This window comes from Typopeltis vanoorti, chromosome 17 (assembly GCF_054136105.1).
Source record: "Typopeltis vanoorti isolate ZY-2024b chromosome 17, IOZ_Tvanoo_1.0, whole genome shotgun sequence".
Taxonomy (NCBI): domain Eukaryota; kingdom Metazoa; phylum Arthropoda; class Arachnida; order Uropygi; family Thelyphonidae; genus Typopeltis; species Typopeltis vanoorti.
Window position 1 is genome coordinate 104,996,921 of NC_143565.1, and position 21,724 is coordinate 105,018,644.

Sequence of the window (21,724 nt, forward strand, 5' to 3'; positions counted from 1 at the left end):
TAGGGGATCACACTCTTCTATAGCTGGAAATAGGAATTTATAGGTCTATCTTACCGTCTCTGGTCTTGATTTTCTTGACCTTCTTCCAGCCTTGTCTGGTCATCAAGGCCTTCTGTTTTAGTTTCTTATGAGGATATCTCTAGTCGGACTGTACGAGTGGAGTCTCAGCGGGAAAGATTGGAGGTGACATGGTAACGTCGCCTTTACTGGACGGCATCCATTTGGTTCCTCCATTGCATGACAACGCACAGCTATCCTAGTCCAAGGATATAGCTTGGCCCATTCCTAATGCTGCGACAGATGAACCAAGTGCCTTCCCCGACTAGTCAGGAACTTCCCCGACAGCGAGCTCGACCACTGTCCGCAAGATCTGGAACCAGGAATCCAAGAAAAAAAGCCAGGAATGGTGCTTGCATGGCCTTTTTAATTTTCTCCTCTCAGTATTTCTCGATCTTCACGATGTGCGGCAACGCGATCACGTGTGTTTACGTCAATCTCCTTAGCTCCCTCTATTTAGTTGCACGTATACCTGATTTCTCTTCCTGGAAGGCGCTTTAGTTTTTCTTTCCAGTACTTCTTTCCCTCCCTTCTTATGCATAATACAGGATGGCAAAGGTGACCCTTGAACCCTGACTCACAGGCTTAGCTATTTTAGTACAAGAGACTGAGTTCTTAAATGGATTTGCCAGCTTATATTGATCTCTACATCTGGCCCTCACTTAATACAGATTATTTTTAACATCTCTTTATACAATTTTATACTATTCCTAAATTTTAAATTGATTTGCATTTACAAACAGCTTACACTTATTCCGTTGCCAACGTTCCATATTCTCTGCCTAAGTTGTATTAAAGTTGTGACCTGAATATTTTATAATAAACATTTCTTGTCCTTTTCAGGATACAACAACATTTATCAAAATCTGACTTTTGTGTTAATCTACTTTTAATCTTAACTGGGGTGCTGAAGGGTCAAAGCTTTATAACTGAGAGGAGACCTCCACATAGCCTTTAAAGGAATGCAGAGAACTGACCAGGGCTTCTGACCTAATGTCCATTCCTCACCTTTTCGTGGTGCACCCTCTTAGATATTTACCTGGATACTGAACGAACAAGAATGGGCTGACAAATTGGGATTTATTTAACAAATTGTATTCTTATTAGCTTAAACCAGAATATAAAATGATGGTACAACATGACAGAATTTCATGCCAGCTGGGGTGTCGCTGGTTATACAAGGCCCCCGCTGTTTTCGCTAGGGAATCAGGACGAACACCGAAAAGTCAGCTACTGGAACAAATCCTGAAATAAACACTCCAACTCAACATCACCAGAATTCAAGAGAAGTTCAACATAAGAAGCCTGAATGCCAAAGAAATGGAGCTAGCTGAGAAATTGGATAAGTACCAGATCAACATAATAGGGGAGTGACTGAAACAAAAAAGACAAAAACTGGTAAGATCTTTCTTAGCAATAAATACAAAATGTTATATTCAGGCAATGACAGTGAAGGAAAAGGAGTAGCCATAGTATTCAACACTAAATATGAGGCTAATATTGTTGAATGACAGGCAATATCAAGTAGAGTGATGTGGGCAAATATCAGAATGGGGAACTATACAATGAGACTTATTTGTGCTTATGGTCCCACAGAAGGTTCTACTAAGGTAGAAGTGGAGGAATTTTTTGAGGCTTTAGAAAAAGCAACTGACACAATAAAAAATGAAGTGTTGGTCCTTGTTGGGGATCTATATAGCAGAGTAGGAAATAATTGTCAGATATACAAAAATATTTTGGGAAAATTTGGAGAAAAGAGCAAAGCTAATAATAATGGCAAATACCTGTTGGATTGCCTGCTGAGGACATGGACTGGTTATTACTAATGCAATGTTCATACATAAAAATATGCACAAATTCACATGGAAAAAAAGAGGTAAAGAATAAGAAAAGTCTCATTGACTATATTATTGTTGATAGTGATGTTTTCTTCCTAGTGCAGGACATTAGAGTATACAGAGGATTTGAAATTGGAAGTGATCAAAATTTAATCTTTAGCAGAATAAAACTGAATTTCATATTGAACATGTAGGAATATGTATCCATACTTGAAGTAGAAAAAGCCTGAAATTTGGAAAGGCAGCTTGAGTAGATGATATCTCACAAGAAATGCCCAAGTATGGAGGTATAAAATAAAAAGTTTTATGCTGGCTGCACTGCACTCCACTCCAATCACAGATGATTGGAGTGGAGCTCTCATAATACTCATATTTAAAAAGGAAAATGAAACTGAATGTGAGAATTACAGAGCTATTTTGCTACTGAGTGTTCCTGGTAAGATTTATGCAAGTATACTTGAGAAACAGTTGATAAGGATTGTGGAAGTGAAGCTGGATTCAGGCCAAATAGAGGCTCACATTTTCACTTTACGACAAATTGTTGAGAAATCATGGGAATATAACAAAGATCTGTATTTAAGTTTTGTAGATCTGGAAAAAGGCATATGACAAGGTGCCAAGAGAGAAGCTATTCGAAATGCTACAGTTGTATTTGGTGTCAATGAAGGATTATATCAAGCAATACTTAAACTTTATTTAAGTTGTAAGTCAGCAGTTAGAATTGAAGGAAGTACAGGAAGATGGTTTCATGTTAAATCTGGTGTCAGACAAGGATATATGTTATCCCCTCTGTTATTCATTATCTATATGGATCAATTAAACCTGATATCAAAATTGGAGATGTTAATCTTAGCTCTTTGCTTTATGCGGATGATGTTATACTTCTAAATAAATCCACTATAAGTCTGCAAGATTCCCTGAATAAATTGAATAACTGTTGTAATAAATATGGTATGTAGGTCAGCAATAACAAGACAAAGACAATGGAAATAGGCAGAAGCATTGAAAATACCAACTGCATTGTGAATGGAGAACCTATAGAACAAGTCAGACATTTCAGCTACTCAGGCATAATTTTTAATGAAGATGGTAAATTAAATATGGAAATAGACAACAGAATCAACAAAGCTGGTATGGTAGGAAGTCAACTGAATAAATTTATGTGGAATAAGAGAGAAATTAGTTAAAACATAAATTAGCTGTATATAAGACAGTATTCAAACCAATTTTAGCTTATGGATCTCAGAGTGGATTTGAAATAAAACACTTTGCAGATATGAGAGTCCTGAGAAAGATTAGGGGCATGAACAGATGGCATCAATGGCAATACAATATCATATTAAAAACAAGGATATTAGGAAAGAACTTGACATTGTCAGCATTGATGAATGTATTAGCAGGGCTAATATCAGGTGGTATGGTCACTTAAACAGCAAATGGGAGAGGAAAGATTAGCAAAACAAGTGTTCTCTACACGGTTGGCAGGAAAAAGATCTAGAGGAAGACATAGGTGGTATAGGTGGATTGATACAGTAAAAAGTGCCTTAGTAGATAGAAATATAAGAACTTATAATGTTGAAGTCTTGACAGATAACAGATTGATTCGGAGGAAAATTGTAGATAGGAAATTAGTAATGATGTAAGTTTTTCATGTAGAACTATCGTATCCTGTACACTCCTTGAGGATACATGATGACCTTCCAGAAAAATGGCTACAGCAAAACTACTATCAACAAAATTCTTCAGAAGACTCCAATTAATAATAAAAATAAATGAATTTATAATAAAACTGTAGCCATTTCTTACATTAAAGGGATATAAAACAAAATACAACCTTAATGCCACCTTTAATGCATCCTGCAAAAAATCTTAAACAACTTTTAAAAAACTTTTAAACCTCTTGCAAAATTAAAGAACTTGTTGAACTCACCAAGGATCCACTTCCTTCGCTGGCCGACCCTAGATTATACCGTATTCATTGCACCTATAATTTGCCATATATAGGTGAAACAGGATGCACAATTCCTATCAGAAAAAATGGAACATAAACTGCACATTAAATTTAACAACTATGGTAAATCTGGCCTTTCTGATTGCACCAAAACATTGTGTGAGCATGAATTAAGGAGGCCAATGAAATTCTTATCAATCACCCCAATCTTAACAATAATGGTGATCTAAAAATTCCAAGAATATGGATGGCACATATTCTGCCCACATAACATTTTAGTCTAACAGTTAATTATAAATAGGACTAAGTAATTTAGGATTTTTACTCTAATGTAACAACACTCGTGTTAAATTATGGATTAGGCTACCACTTTTGCTGTATTAAAACTACCAAATGAATTTGTTCTCTGATGATGTTATAAATAGGTTGTAGCCCCCCCCCCCCACTAGAGATCAGTCCAGTAGCATAACGGTTGATCAAATCTCTCTCACTTTAGTTTGAAATGTAATATACTCCAGATGATGACCTTAATATGAGGGTCGAAACATTGGGAAATTAAAGTAATTATTCCTAACACTGTTGTAGTCTCTATAATTTTACTGAAATGAGAGCATTCATTATTAAAAATTATGGAACAACTACCATGTTATAGTAAAACTTTAGCTTAATATAAACAAAAATAATCACTCGACATTTTGACCTTATATCAAGGTCACCATGTGGAGTATACACATAATTACAAAGAAACAAGCTATATTACATTCTGCATGGAAAGCTAGTTACAGTAATTTGGTCAACCATGAAAACTTCTTGCCTGACCTGGTGGAAAAAAAACAAAACTTATTACATCAAAGAGAGTCCTATTTGATTGCAAATCATTAAGAGATATATTAAGCTAGAGAGCAATATGCTCTCACATAATTACATAAATTAGAACAAAACCATACAGAAGGTGGCCAATAAGAGCTGAAGTAAGAGTTTGCTGGAAAACTTGAAGAACTTAAGTGAGCTGAATACGTACCATCCAAATTCATATGATATCAATGCAAATTTAAAGAAGCCTATGAAATTTTGATCAACAATCCTGATCTTAACAATAATGGTGGCATAAAAATCAAAGAATTTGGGTGGCACACATTCAGCCCACTTAAGTTCAAGTTTTCCAGCAAACTCTTACTTTAGGACTCTAAGCAATAATTTATGTGAGAGTATGTTGCTCTCTAACTTAATATATATCTTAATGATTTGTAACCAAATAGATAATAATAATAACAGGACTCCATTTTTGATGTAATAATGTTTTTTTTTTTCACCAGAGGTCAGGCCAGTAGTTTTAATGGTTTACCAAATTATTGTGACTTTAGCATACCGTGTAGCTTATTTCTTTGTATATATGTTTATACTCTAGATGATGACCTTGATATGAAAGTTGAAACGTTGAGTGAGTGATTATTTTGGTTTTACTATGACAACTCTTCAGGAGAGCTTTTCTACAACATTGGCAACATCTTACTCCTCCAAATTTCTACTGTTAAAAATAAAAGCATCAAATTCCATTCTTCTTAAATGGAATGAAAAATTCTAGTCTTCTCAAAGAGGCCATTAAAAAACAAAAAAGTATTGTAGGACAAGATTGGATGACCTCCATTATGAGATGGTGGAGCACCTGTCAACCATCTTCCATGATGGTTGACAGGTGAGGTTGAATTTCTGGCAAAAAAAAAAAAAAATTCAAACCAATTATTGTCAGTAGCTGTTATTAGCTGCTTGTGCAAGATCTTTGAAAAAATGATTAATTCTTGTCTTCTGTGGTGTTTCTGAAAAGCAGTAACCTTTTTCTGCAAGATGCAATCTGGCTTCTGAGAAAAAAAAAACTACACTGTTTTGTGCTTTCCTGCAACATAAACACTTGATTTGTTATCTTTGACATGGATAAAATAATATAGGACACCATTTGGAGGTTAAATATGCATAAAGATTTATACATCTTTGGTCTTGGAGGGAACCTCTCTCTAAATTTGAAGTTTTAAATGGGATCTGCTTTCCCTTCATCCTTTCCAAGAGGAAGGAGGCCCACAAGATTTTGTGTTAAATGTGAGACTTTGTTATCAAATTTAGTTAACTCGTAACAGAACAAGAAAGTTTTGGGGATTTGTTGCTGTTAGCTTTGTCTCTGAAACACCATTTATACTGATATGAAATATTTTAAAAATTGTTCTGCTAGTGCTACCTTTTTTCTCCATTCATACTTCTTACATTTATGGTGCCTATCTGCATATCAGTTGAATTTTGAAGTTTCATTAGCTGACTGTCCATGATTGTTCTAGTTCTCTGAGGAAAACAGCAGGAAAAACTCAATTGACACCTCCATTCAGCATGATAACCAAGAAATTATATACTTGGTTTAATCCTTTATCCAAGTAGCAAACAAGTTTGTCCCTGAACTATTTTCAGGACTAAGGCAACTTGTATAAAGAAGCTGATGACTTCACATCACTTGCCTTAGTAAAATCAAAACTTCCAACAACTTTCTTTAATCAAGAGTATTTTAATAGTAAAGTGTGACACCTTTTGGCGATCTGTATATGAAAATATGAATTCTACGTTACTTCAACCTTAACATCACTTGGTCACTATCCAGTCTGGATAGTGACCCTTCCCATAATGCATAGCATTATAGATGTCCACAAGATGTGCTTTGCATTATACTAAGGCAAGTGATGTGAAGTCATTAGTTTTTTTTAACAAGTTTCCCCAGTCCTGAAAAATAGTTCAAGTGCAAACTGTTTGCTTATGCTTGGATAAAGGATTAAACTTAGTATATAATTTCTTGGTATCTTTAATTTATAGTAAAACCAAGTGGAAAAACTTCTAAAGATATTTCATCATATTATACCACTATATTTTTCTGTAATTTTATTCAGTAAGAATATGGTTTAGTGTTAATTCTCAAATTCCCAACCCATTCTGGAATGGTGAACAAATGGCATGTACCACGAGAAGGCAAGATTTTATGTTGAAACTACAGTCATCTCTCTCTCTCTCCATTCTGCATAGGCATCCCTATTTTTGTTCCACATATCTAGCTTTAATCCTCAAACTGCCCCTTTTCTTAGTTTAATTTTTCTCTTATTAATTATGCTATTGTTGATACTGGTATAAAGAGGAAATTGACCATGCATCTTGTTTTGGGAGGGTGCTCAATATGTGGAATTCTTAGTTAAGAAAGAGAACTATAGAGCTGGTGATTATTACAAACGTAGTTGGTGTCTTGGAGCAGTGCCATGGCATAAAAAGCTATGAGGATTTAATGTCGGTAGTGAATGTGAAGGGGTCGGGGATTTCTTTGAGAGAGGTAGTATCCAACTTGCACACCCAGGGTCAGGAGGATAAACCCGGTAAGGATTCAATCAGTGAGTTGCAATATAAAGCAGGAATTGCAAAACAAGAAAGCATTATGGAGGCAACATAAACAAAAAGATGATACATTGTTCACGAATAATACAGAACGTAGGCAGGAAGGGTGACTAGTATGGTAACAAAGTCTAAATTAGATTTTGAAAAAAAATTAGTTAAGAAGGCCAAAGTAAATCTAAAAGAGTTTCTTTGTTGTGTAGCTGGTAAAAAGAAGAATAAGAATGGCTTTAATCAATGCTGATGACACAAGAAATAGTTGAGCTACTAAGTGATCACTTTGCAAGGTTGTCACATCCAGGTAAAGACTTGGCAGTTACAGATGTGACAAGAGTGATGTGGGAATTGAAATAGATGAACTGAAGGTGATATTGAAAAATATCAGTGTGAATACAGCAGTGGGACTGGATGGTATGCCAGTTCATGTGCTATGAGATTATGCAAGAGAACTACAGTCTCTTTGATAAAGTTGTTTAATCTAAGTCTCAGCTCTGGGCAATGTTCCTAGGGAATGGAAAGAAGATAAGATAGTTCCATTGCATAAAAAATTGCTGCAAGACATAAGTAGGAAATTACAGACCAATTAGTAACTCAGGAGTGGTAGTTAAAGGTAAATTCAGCGATGGGTGGTTAGGAATATGATACAGAGTGATCAAGGAAAGGAAACTGTAGAACATATTGTTCAATGCTGAACCTGAAGATAAACTGACAGAAATTATCTGTCTCTGAATGATAGACAATTTCAATTAGCGATATGAACAAATTTCAAAATGGAAAATTGAGCAATGAAAGTTATCTGTGTCATTGGTCTCAGTGACACATCAGTTCTAGATCAGCTATTTCATTAATTAGAATACTTTTTACATTTTGCTTGATTTGGTTAATATTGTAGAAATAATATTTTTTAACAAAGTGTCAAATCTTCTGTTAATTTTTTCACAGAGAAATTTTCTCTGTTAAGAAATTCATAGATTTGTTATTTATCCTGCTCTGAAAAAAGTGTTTTCTTCATCTTTAGATAAATACACTTTCAGAGTTATAATAGTTGGGAATGCATCTGAAAATAACAAACAAGTTTACATTTAAACTTGTTTAAATAAGACAACATTTAAACTTGTGGTTTTGGTAACTTCTCAAAAGATTCCAATTAGTTTAGCAATGCTTTTGTGTTAGATTTGTGCTTAATGTATTGAAATTACTATTATTTGCATAGATATTTAATGCACTTTGTTATTCTATTCATTCTAGCATGTACAAAATTCTTCCTATCAGGGGCATCTTGTACTTTTTTTTTTAATTTTTTTTATTGCTGATATTGAATTCTGTTGGAATACATTTTAATTTCAAATATGCAGCAGGTAAACAGTTAAACTGCCCTATTTTTTTTATACACTGCTATTAAATTTGATATCAATATCTGTGTATTAATACTTTACTGTTGCTAACTCCAATGTGTGAATAAAACATTAAACACTTAAACTTCATTTAAGAATATTGGCATCATTGTCTCGAATTGGTTGAATCCATAAATTACGTGCATCTCATATTTGTAACAGCAGGAACTTTTCTTTAATCATCTCACATGTATGACTTCCAGGAAACATTGACAGTTCAAAACTATCGAAAATTTCTATCAAACCACACTGGGAATCTAATGAAACTTTCATTTGTATACTGTAATGTCCATGTTTATCACAAAAGAAATACATTTAACATGTGCAATACTATGTTTTTAACAGTTACAACTAAGCAGTCATAAATCCATATTCTTGTTATCCGTTGACAGATTGACCCCTCTAATTAGAGTGTTTTAGTCAATATAATATAGTCAGCTTACCATTCCTCTGCTGCATCTGTCTTTCCATTTACCTATCCCACTGCATCTATCTGTCTGTCTGTCTGTCTGTCTATTCCTCTGCATCTTTCTAAGGGTAAGTATTCTATATGTATAGATATGTATGTCCAAAGGGCTGGTTTGCCTTTTTTGAGGGATGAAAAACCAGCAGAGTTTCTAGGAGTAAAAAAAAAAAAAACTCCATCTCCATATAATTCACCTTTAATTGAAAACAGTCCTGATAAAGGTTCCTTGCATCATAGTCTGGCCATTTGAACCCAGGTTTTTCCAACCAGAGGGCTCCATTCAAAGAACTGAACTGTAGAAGATCTGAGAATAAATATCTGGAAATTATTTTCTTCCAGGCAAGTTCTACTGTTGAGCAAGTTTACTCATTAGCTTTGTAAATTCTTTATTTTGAACAATTTGAGTACACTTGTTATTTAATGCAGTCATTTCATCCATAGCGTAATGTTATCTAATGCAATTATTTCATCTTTGCATTATGCTATTCTATAGCATAATGTGAAGATTTTGTGCATTAGTCATTCACATCAAATTTTTTATATTTTCTATAATGTCATCGAACATTTATTGGTTTATTTGCTTTTGTTTCTTCTACTTAATTGTTCTTGCATTATTGTTTGATATTTCAGTTTTATTCCTATTTAGGCACAATTTTTTGTGAAGATGGCAAGTTAAATCTGGAAATAGACAACAAAATAAGCAAAGCTCTGGTATGGTGGATAGCCAGATGAATAAATTTAAATGGAATTAGACAGAAATTAGCCCAAACACCAAATGAACAGTATACAAAAGTGTTCAAATGAGTTTTAAGTAATGAATCTGAGAGTTGGATTAGAATAAAACACTTGATCAGACCAGAGACTGCAGATTTGAGGGTTCTGAGAAAAATTAGGATAGTGAATAGATGACATCAATGGCAGAATCATATTAAAAATGAAGATATTAGAAAGGAACTCTAGTTCCTAATGAATGTTTATTTTCTTTATCATCTAACTAGAGTAATTATTTGGACAATAGATCGAGTGTTAACTAATAAATATTTATTAAACCTACTAGTTTCACCAAACTTTAGCTGTTGGCATCTTCAGGGTACAAGCACTTGGGCTAAAAAACATTACACAAATATGAATAACTGTAAAATTCTAACAATTATAGTTACAAACTAAAATAGCATTGAACTAAGTGATACGCGTATCGCATGTACATGATTAACTAGTTGTTGCTAAGGAACGTTCTGTAGTGTGCATTGAAGTTAATTTCATGTGTTAAGAGATCTAATTAGGGTTTTCCATATCTACAGGTCGCTATCTACATTTCAGCCCCTCTCACCATATTTCTCACAAACTCAGCGTAGTACACGTTAAAGAAAATAGCTGTCCGCATCACAACAGATAACAAGGACCTTCAAGATGAGTTAACTTTGATATCTAATAATCTGTACATGAACGGCTACCCACGAACACTCGTCAACAAAATCCTTTTCTCTAAACCACCACAAAGAGAGCGAGAGGATACTCAATATATCAAAACTATCGCAATTCCGCATGTGAGTAGCATCTCCAACAAGCTCGCTAGTCTCCTCAAACCACACAAAATAAGAGTGACATTCAAACCTATAGAAACAATTCGTAAACTAATAAGATCTCCAAAAGATAACCATCCTTTCTATAAATATGCTGGAGTTTACAATATTCCATGCTCATTTGGTTCAAGTTACATCAGGCAGACATCAACAAGCCTCAAAATTAGACAGAAGGAGCACATTGGTTATGTCAAAAACAACAGACAAGACATATCAGGCCTATCATCTCATTTTTCTATAACTAACCATGTCATTGAGTGGGATAAAAGCTGTTCCTCTAACATAGAAGACGACTACCACTCCCTAATGTTTAAAGAAGCAGCTACATTCGCTCACTCTGTTGATAACCTTAACAGGAACCAGGGTTTAATACTCCCAGAGATATGGAAAACCCTAATTAGATCTCTTAACACACAGGAAATTAACTTCAATGCAAACTACAGAATGTTCCTTAGCAACAACTAGTTAATCATGTACATGCGATACGTGTATCACTCACGTTCAATGCTATTTTAGTTTGTAACTATAATCATTAGAATTTTACAGTTATTCATATTTGTGTAATGTTTTTTAACCTAAGTGCTTGTACCCTGAAGATGCCAACAGCTAAAGTTTGGTGAAACTAGTAGGTTTAATAAATATTTATTAGTTAACACTTGATCTATTGTCCAAATAATTACTCTAGTTAGATGATCAAGAAAACAAACATTCATTAGGAACTAGAGTTCCTTTCTAATATCTTCATTTTTAATATGATTCTGCCATTGATGTCATCTATTCACTATCCTAAGGACGTTATGCTAAGGAACGTAGTTTGCATTGAAGTTAATTTCCTGTGTGTTAAGAGATCTAATTAGGGTTTTCCATATCTCTGGGATGTAAGGGTAGTACTGCCCATAACCAATACAAAGATATTCAATCTATACATTAGTGATATTGGGAAGGATTTGACAAGTGACATACAGCTATTTGCTGATGATACAAAGATAGGTTGGATAATCAGAAATGCTGCTGATATGCTGTACTTTCAGAATGATTTGAATAGGCTGAAATTGCAGACATGGGAAAATGGATGCCAGTAAATGTAAAGTCATTCACTTTGGCATGCTTAGATATCCAATGTCGTATTATATTGGTGGGATTATGCTTGACGAAACTGATGATGCTGCGGATCTTGGAGTGTTAGTAGATAGGAAATTGAAGTTCAGGGGGCTATGTAGCAAAGATTGCAAATACAACTCAAAAGATAATTGCAATGCTGAAACGAACGTTCACATGTAAAGATAAGGATATCATTTTGCCTCTTTACGAAGCCATGATAAGAACCTCACTTGGACTATTGTATGCAGTTCCATTTTGATACTGATATAGTGGAGAGAGTGCTAAGGAGAGTTAAAAATGATATCAGGATTACGGAATACTGAGTATGAAGACAGACTGAGAATTTGTAGATTGTAGACACTAGGAAACAGGAGAAAGAGGGGGTGATATGATTGAGGCTTACAAACTTCTGAAACGGTTGTACAGGATTTCAGTTGATGGAATTTTTCAATTTATGGAGGGTGGAGAAAAGACACGAGGGAATTCTTGGAAGCTGAGAATGAATGCTGCTAAGAAGGGGTGAGGGCTAGATTTTTTCTCATAGGGTGGTGCGTGATTGGAATGGATTGCCTTTGGGTGTTGTGAGTGCAAGTAGTGTGAATGAATTCAAGAATAAGTATGATAACTGGTGTGTGTAGTATGTGGCCTCGTTCGATGAGTCCTGGACTCCCTGGAGGTCTCTCTTAATAATAATAAAGATTTATATTTGCATGAATAAACAGAATATGATTGTGTGTATGATCGCCATATAATTTGAATAATTTCAGAGTGGAGGACATACAGATTCCATCAATGATATTTGTTGGGATATTGATTCTGTTCATCTGTATAGCTGTTCAAATGACAGGCACATAGTACAGTGGGATCTTTCATCAGGAAAGATAAAATAGTAAGTAATTGTTTTAATACAACTATAGCATTGAATGTGTAACACTTTATGCAATAATGTTTTAAAGTATACTTTAATTCTACTGTTTTTTTTTTTTTTTTTTTTCCCATAACCAAGATACATGTGATAAACAAAAATCATATTTAAATATTAAAACACCTAGAATATTTCCTTTGGAAGCTACAGTTTCCAAAGGAAATATTCTAGGTGAATTTGGGACTTAGCTGACACCAAATTTGTACTCTCAATTGGCTTAAACAAATGAGATTTTGTACTGGCCCAGTTAAACAGGGCCACTGCTGTTTTTTTCTTGGGGAACTAGGGTGAAGAATGAAAAGTCAGCTAGTAGAATAAGCACAAAGTCAGAATTAAAGATAGGAGCCATCAGCGTAACGTAATTGGAAAGGAACTGAAACTTGCAGAACTAGGAAAGTACCACATCAACATAATTGATGTTACTCAGATAAAGAAGTATTAAAACAGGCGAGATCTTAGTAAATAATAGATTAGGATGTTATTTTCATGGAATAATGATCAAGGGAACAAAGGAGTTGTGATGGCATTTAACACCAAACACGAGGGTTGGAAGGCAGTTTCAAGTAGAGTTGTTTGCAAAGTTCAAAATGAGGAAATGGACCAGGAAATTATTTGTCCTAGAAGTACCATTGGCATGGATATTCTGTTCCCCTAAGGAAGAAGTGAAGGAATTTTTCAAGCCATTGAAGAAGGTAGCTGACATGATTAAAATGGAAAAGCTCATCTTTGATGAGCAGCAGAGTAAGAATGGAATCCAACCCAATACTTAGAAAAGTTAGGGAAAATTTTGAGAAAAGGGCAAGTCACAAGGCCAATAATAATGGTAAATACCTGCTTGATTTCTGTTCAGGATATAAACTAGTGATTATAAACAGCATGTTTCATCATATGTGCAAAAGTTCACATAAGAAAAGCTTCATACTCATATTGTTTATAGCAATATCTTTATGCTAGTTCAGGATACAAGATTATACAGAACTTTTGAAATTGGGAGTGGCCATTACAGAAAAAATTAGGAAAAAAATGAATAACAAATTGAAAAGAACTATGGAATGTTGTATGTAATATGAAAAGAAATGTTTTTTTTATTTTTTATTTATTTTTTATTTTTTTATTTTTTTTATGTTGGACCCATATACGGGAGGTTGGCTGGTCAATCTATAGTACGTTAGTAACGTATATGGATGGTGGGTTGCAAAAGGAGAAACTTGCTTACATTAGATTTGAACGCCTGTATGTTGTATTTCTTGGAAAATACATCTGGGGGGGAAGACTGTTCCACAATACTGCAGTAGCAGGGATGAATGAGAAGGAAAAGAAACTTGTTCTGTGGATTTCGAGGTGTACTGTGAAAGGATGTTGGGCGGCAGCTGTACGTGTTTCAATGGGCTTAGTACAGGGTGGGGGAATTATTGCTGTTTCAGATGAACATTTCCCATGGAAATATTTATTTAATATACAGATTGCAGAGACTAGGCGTCTGTGTGAAAGTGGAAGTGTCTGTGTAAGAAAGTTTTAAAAATAAAGTTGCATAGCTTTTGCAGGTGAATTGTAGACTCAATTATACAAACATTATTCAAGAAAAAAAAATGAAACAGCTTGAAAATAATACCCAAACCTTAGAATCCCAGTGGAAGCTCTGAAGAAAACATTGATTCAGCTAGGGAGGCATGTGATGAAGTTGTCTGCAAAGATAGAAAAATAAGAACAACATGGTGATCCCAAGAAGTTCAAGCAGCGGTCTTGGAAATGAACAAAATATGTTCAAAGTTCCTTGCAAATAAGTTGGTAGATTATTATTATTTATATGGGTACTCCATGGAGTCAAAAGACTCATTGCAGAAGACTCACTCTGTCCATTAACACAATACCTATCATACATCTCCTTAAACCTATTGACTGTTGGTACACTCACAACCACTTCTGGCAATTCATTCATGACTCTCCAAGTAAAGAATCTAGTCTACACACCTTTACTAACAACAATCTTAGACAGCTTCCAAGTGACCCCTTGTTTTCCCCATACTTCCCATGCATTGAAAAATTTCTTCTGTGTTAATCTGATAGAATCCCTTTAGTAACTTATAAGTTTCTATCATATCCCATCTCTTCTGCCTTTCAGCTAAACTCTGCAACTCACACACACACCCTCAATCTATCCTCTTAGGGCACATTCCACAGACCTGTTACCAGTTTGGTCACTCGTCTCTGAATCCTCTCCACCACCTCCCAATTCCTAAGAAATGCAGGTGATCAAATCTGTGCATAGTGGTCAACATGTGGCCGAATCATAGCCTTATAAAGAGGGATAATAACCTCCCTATTTTCTTTTGTCAATGTGTTCTTCAGCATTCAAGTAATCCTCTGTGCTATTTTGCTAACTTTTGCAATATGTCCTCTGAATTCAAATCTCTATCCATCATCAATTTGATACGAAGTATGTAATTCTTTCTTCCCAAAGTGCATTATTTTACATTTTACAACATTGAATTTACAACCATTGTGCTTTACCCACACAGCCAATTTATTTAAATCATCCTGTAAGATATCTATATCACTTGCTATCAACTGTTGCCTTCCCTAGTTTTGCATCATCGGTAAACAGCTGAATATCCCGCTTCAAATCTTCCTGTATATCATTAATGTACCAATTAAATAGTTATCCTAGAACAGAGCCCTGGAGCACTTCACTAATCACCTGCATTTACCTTGGTTCCACTCCACCTCCTCTGATATTGGACTGTTAGCCACCAGCTTCATATCCATTCCCATTTGCTCCAACTTATTATTATTGTATCCTCCATGGAGTCAGAAGAATTCGACTGACAACACATTTATCATACTGCATCTTGAAATCCTCAACACTCTTTGCATTAACAACACATTCTGGTAATGCTTTCCATTCACTGATGGATTTCTCCATGTAAAAAATATACTCCTCACACCTGTCTTCACCACACTCTGACATAACTTCCAGGGATGGTCTCTGGTTCTCTCTTTCTCGCCTTCTACTCTTTTTATAATCCCCTCTGGATTAATCCAATAAAATCCTCTCGCCAACTTAAATGCCTCTGTCATATCACCTCTTTTCCTTCTATTCACCAAACTCTGCCGTACACATCTCTTCTACCTCTCTCCATAGCCAGCATTCCAAAGTCATCTCTGGACCCTCTCCAATGTTTACACATCACATTGAAAACCAGTGACCAAATCTGAGCACAACAGTCCAAGTGTGGTTGACCAGTGCTTTATACAGTGGCACAACCACTTCCTTATCCCTTATGTAATAGTTTTCCTTGCAATATTCTGTCAGATGCCTTTGCAAAGTCCATCAGTATCATGGTGTAGCCATTTCCTTTATCCATTTCTGCTGTCACCTTATAAAATGTGAAGAAATTACTGAGGCAGAAACTACCTTTTACAAAGCCATGCTGCCCCTATAAAATATCATTCCTATCCACCAATCCTGAATTTTAATTTTAACCAATTTTTCCAATACTTTAAACATGACTCCAGAGATACTAATTAGTCTGTAATTTGCTACTTCTGTCGAGCCACTTGTATGTAATGGAACCATCTTACCTCTTTCCCACTCCCTTCAATTTAGACTGACACTTAAATTGAACATCTTCATCAGAGGCACTGCCAGTTCATTTGCACATTCTTGTAGCACATGAGTTGACATACTGTCAAGGCCCACTATTGTATTGACATTGATATTTTTCAGTATACTGAGTACCTTCAGTTCTTCTACCACAATTCTCACATCAGTCTCTCTGTCACATTCAGCTTAAATCTTCTGACTTCGTTTTATCCATTGACAGGAAAAACACAGGATTATATAGACCCTTGTTCTTCAACCTGCGGACCGGTGCCAGTCCGTGGAAATTTCCTGGTGGTCCGCCAAAAATTTCATCTCTCAGAAACAATGCTCTGGCACATATATCAAATTTTCTAACCTCTAAGCAGCAGCAGCAGATGTCACACTAGCTAAAAATTGTAATTTCAGAACATTGAATTTAATAAATAAAATACTATCTACATTGGTTTATGTTTTTGTCTTGGCCGTCAGCCGGTCCGCGAAATATTTCTCCTATTTTCCCTGGTCTGCAGGTGTAAATAGGTTGAAGAACTCTGATATAGACAAACAGTAGATATGCCTTGTGCTAGAACTTGCTTTCTCCAGACTTGAGCTACTGTTATTTCTCATAACAAAAACTATATTTGAGGCCTTCGTCTAGATCAGTGGTCGATATCGACCCCCTGGGGTCTATATAACATTGTTAGGGGTCGATAGAAAAATATAAGACATCATTGTATGGGTAATATTTAATTCGGTTAACTTGGATTACCTCCATTCTGAATGACAACGCAATTAAGAGTGAATCATGGGAGCAGTGACATGACTAGGACCTGTAAGATGGAGCAAGGTCATGAAAATAGTTATGGAGGCCAATCAAGTTGGCCAAAATTACGTATTTACCAATAAACGGATGTCGGTGTTTCCCGCCCGGCCAGCTCGGTGGGAGCGAGATTGCAACACGTGCGCGGTTGCTTATTTACTTATACTTACACGTATTCGATCCTAGTCTCATTTTTGTGCATCGACATACAAGTGAGCGTTAATGTTCTAAAATTCATCAACATACATATCATAATTCAATCGTTATTCATTCACGAACGCGGTTGCTTATTTACTTATACTTACACGTATTCGATCCTAGTCTCATTTTTGTGCATCGACATACAAGTGAGCGTTAATGTTCTAAAATTCATCAACATACATATCATAATTCAATCGTTATTCATTCACGAACTAAACTTCTCTATGTTGAAGAGTTGAGCAGGGCTGGTAGTTTTGTACATCCTATAGAAATACGTGAGTAAGTATATTATTTAGACTTTACTTTTGCTTACTGACTTCAATTTTAATTATTTTTTACAACCCCAGTAACCACAATGGCAGCTTCAGATGCTAAAAAGAAATGCAGACAATATTCATTAGAATATTTGAAACTTGGGTTTATTGCTACATTAAGAAATGAAACGAAGCCTATGTCTTCTTTGTGAAAAAACTTTTAGTAACACAATGCAATGAAACCAGCAGAAATGAAAAATCATCTTCAAAGACTCCATCCCAATAAGAAAGATAAAGGTCTTGACTTTTTTAAAAGAACTGAAAGAGAAATACACACATCAACCAACTATAAAATCGTTTATGAAAGCACCTGCCGAAGCTGACAATAAACAAGGATTAACAGCCTCCTACAATATTTCTTTTAATATAGCAAAAAAAGGAAAACCACATACAATTGCAGAGGACATTGTTATACCTGCAATCGAAGAAGTAATTGAAACATAATGAAAAAAGATTCTGTCCCTGTTTTAAAATGCTTACCATTGAGTGCGAATACCGTGAAAAGACATTGGGGAAATTGCTGAAGATGTAGAAAACACTGTAGTATCAGAACTCAAAAATAGTAAGTTCTCCATCCAATTTGATGAATCTTTATTCGATAGTTCTATTCTTATGGCTTATGTAAGATATTATAGTAAAACCAAACATCAAATTATTAACGAATTTTTATTTGCAAAATATCTTGAAAGTGATGGAATGGGGTTGACAATTTTTCATCGATTGGAGGAATATTTAAATAAGTATGATATTCCATTTACTAATATAACAGCAGTAGCCACAGATGGCGCACCTGCAGTGGTGGGCTGTTATCGAGGCTTCGCTCCCTTTCTGAAAGAAAAAGTTCAAAGTGTACGTACTGTTCACTGTGTGTTGCACAGAAACCATTTGGTGGTAAAAACTCTCAGTGACGAACTGCATGATACTCTAAGAGTTTGTTTTAAATCTATTAATCAAATTAGTGCTCATCCTCTTAAATCGCGATTGTTTGCCAAACTTTGTAAAAAAAATGGAGTATCAAACCAATTACTCTTTCATACTGAAGTAAGATGGTTGTCTAGAGGTGCAAGTCTACAAAGATTTGTTGAGTTGTTCGACTCAACCCTAGAGTTTCTTACAGCTGTTAATTTGTTTTTGAGTGATGAACTGAAGAGAAATAAGAATCATATTTGCTACTTGGAGGACTTATTTTCAAAATTTAATGACTTACAGATCCATCTACAAGGTAAAGATGTCATGATTATTCAAGCTCGGACAATTCTTTTAGGCCTCCAAGCTAAATTAGCCTTATTTAAATCATCATCATTACGAAAAGAGTTTCAGTACTTTTCGAATCTATGGCAATTGGAAGTAAAAGATGAAGACTTAGAAATATACACAAAACGTGTTCAAAATTTGAGCGATGATTTTAAATTGCGCTTTCCAGATTTTGAAAACATGCACATTCCAGATTGGGTTATCATGCCATTTTCTGCAGATATTGAAAATATCGAATGTAACTTACAAGATGAACAAATATCCAAAACTTTCTGAAGTGGTACTCACCTTTTTGCTTGCATTTCCAAGCTCGTATACATGGTAGAAGCTGGTTTCAGCCATGTTAATTCCATTTTAACAAAGCAAAAAATAAGCTAGATATAGAATTCCATGGCGATTTAAGGCTGAAACTTTCTTATTTTGAGCCCAACATTGCTAATCTTGTCAAGAGTCACGAAGCACACCCTTCACATTGACAACGTTAGTAAATTGTATACTAAGTTAATAAAAGTCTTATTTTCATATATATAAAAACGATTGTATTATTGTTTTTTTGTTATCTAAATTAAATTTTCTATATTATTTATCCCTCCTATCAAATATGTAATGTTAAGAAGGACGTCAAAAACGTATCCCTTTGACTTTAAGCCATTATAATAATATATACTATATATACATACAATAAACACTGTAACTATAAAATAAGCAATCTAAAAACTCACATAAGCGTCTTTTTTTGCTTGTCCTATTATAATTACGTAATAGTAAAATAGAGGGGGTCGATAAAAAGTCAAGAAACTCTTGAAGGGGTCGACAGTCAAAGAAGTTTGCCAACCCCTGTTCTAGATAATATTTTGGTTATCTTACATCATTAGGAAGAAATGAATACTTTCAAATAATTCTTCAGATCTTTGAATACGTTCCTATAAGTCAATCCTTCAGTAGCACAGTTGATAAATTGATGATGCCCTTTGGTTGTAAAGACCTAGGTTCAGATCCGGTCTAGAATGTTAAGAACTTTTGATGGCCAAGTGGTCAGCGTATCTGCTCTCCAGCCAAAAGCTGTAGGTTTGAATCCAACTGTGGGCATGGATGTTTGTGATGTCTGTGAAAATAGTAGTGGTGATGATGGGCAGTGGATGGCATTGGTGTATATGATGATAGTAGTTGTGGTTCGTGGTAGTTGGTGGGTTGAGTGGTGGAGACAGAATTGTAGAGTAGGTGCCCTCCTTGGATGAGTCTTTGGACTCCCTGAAGGTGTTGCGTAATAATAATAACCCTTTCTTCTGTCAGAATAGCTGCCTGTAACCACCATGTTGAATAATCATATAAAAACAATATTTGAAGCCATCTTCTAGATCATCCTCAGGTAGTCACACACCAATAAAAAGAAATACTGCATATGTCGGCGTATAAGATGACTCTCAAATACTACAGAAAACTCCTCAAAATCATGGGTCATCTTATACAGCTTGGATGAACATTTAAGTAGTTACAATACATCGTTATATAAGAAAATAGGCAGTGTTTATAAACAAGTCGGATTAATTTTTTTGTTACATAAATTTATTTAAAATATTACAATAGATGTAAGTCTTAAAAAAACAAATAATTATTAACCTCAATTTTCATGTTAATTTTTTTCATCTGTTGAAAATAGTTCTTCAGATTCATTGTTTAAATGATTGTCATATGGATCCCAGTTTGAATCCGGTGAATTGATTTCGTTTTCATCGTCATCAGTGTCCCACAACAGATCATCTTCCATACCATCCATAAGATTAGAGATACCACGCTTTTGAAATGATTTTATTACAGTCTCTACTTTTACTTTATTCCATGCTTTGATCATAAAATTGCACAACATATCAAGTGATGTGGCGCTCATAAATCCACCATTTGTAAATGATTTTTCACCAGTCAACATCCAATTATTCCACTCTTCTCGCATGTGATCTTTAAATGGTTTGTTCAAGCAGATGTCTAGTGGTTGCAATATAGAAGTTAAACCACCTGGTATAACAGCAATTTTTGTGTTATTTTTTTTCTAGAAGACTTTTAGTATTCTCAGTTAAATGACTACGAAACATATCCCATACTAATAAACTGTGTTTCTTCATTATACTGCCTGGTCATATGTTCCATTATTTATCCATAATTTCACACCATTTTCATCCATCCTTTTTCGTGAAAATGCGAAAACACCTGAAGGAAATTTTTTCTTAGGTTAAGTTTTACGTTTGAAGATAATCATTGGTTTTAACTTAGTTCCATCAGCCAAACATGACAGAACAACAGTAAACCTTGTTTTTCCATGACCTGTACTTCGAACTAGCACTCTTACTACCTTATTTGAAAAAGCTCATAGGAGTTTCATCCATATTTCCAATATTTGACAATAGAAATTTATGTTCTTGTCTCAACTGAATAATAAATTTATGGAAACTGGTAAGTTTGTGGTCATGATCTGCTGGTAGTTTTTGAGCAATTTTAGTTTTTCGTTGTATTACCAGATTTTGTCTGTTCATACGATTACACCATCTGGACATAGCTTGAAATTCTATACTTTCATCTGGATTCAATCTTGACCATTTTAGTGCATATGCTCTAATGATATTTCTTGTAACAAGATAACCATTCTGCCTTTGTTCGAATACCCATTCTGCAACATGATTTTCTAGCCATCGGGTGATCCCCATTCTCATTGCACATTTTTTCTTTGGCAATTTTTTTTTTTTAAATATCTTCTTTCTTCCTCCATTCTCTTACCATCTTCTTGGTTATGTCAAACTTTCTTGCAGCAGCACAGTTATTAGTTTGCTT

At 34.8% G+C, this 21,724-nt stretch overlaps 1 protein-coding gene across 1 annotated transcript in view; it reads left to right on the forward strand.

The window, feature by feature from the left end:
• The window catches only part of LOC150097737 (WD repeat-containing protein 43-like), a 200,893-nt gene that overhangs the window by 32,634 nt on the left and 146,535 nt on the right, over nt 1–21,724 (forward strand). The window contains exon 3 of the mRNA XM_090407367.1: nt 12,572–12,693. Coding sequence (XP_090263493.1) covers nt 12,572–12,693 — 122 coding nt within the window. The remainder of the gene's footprint in view (nt 1–12,571; nt 12,694–21,724) is intronic.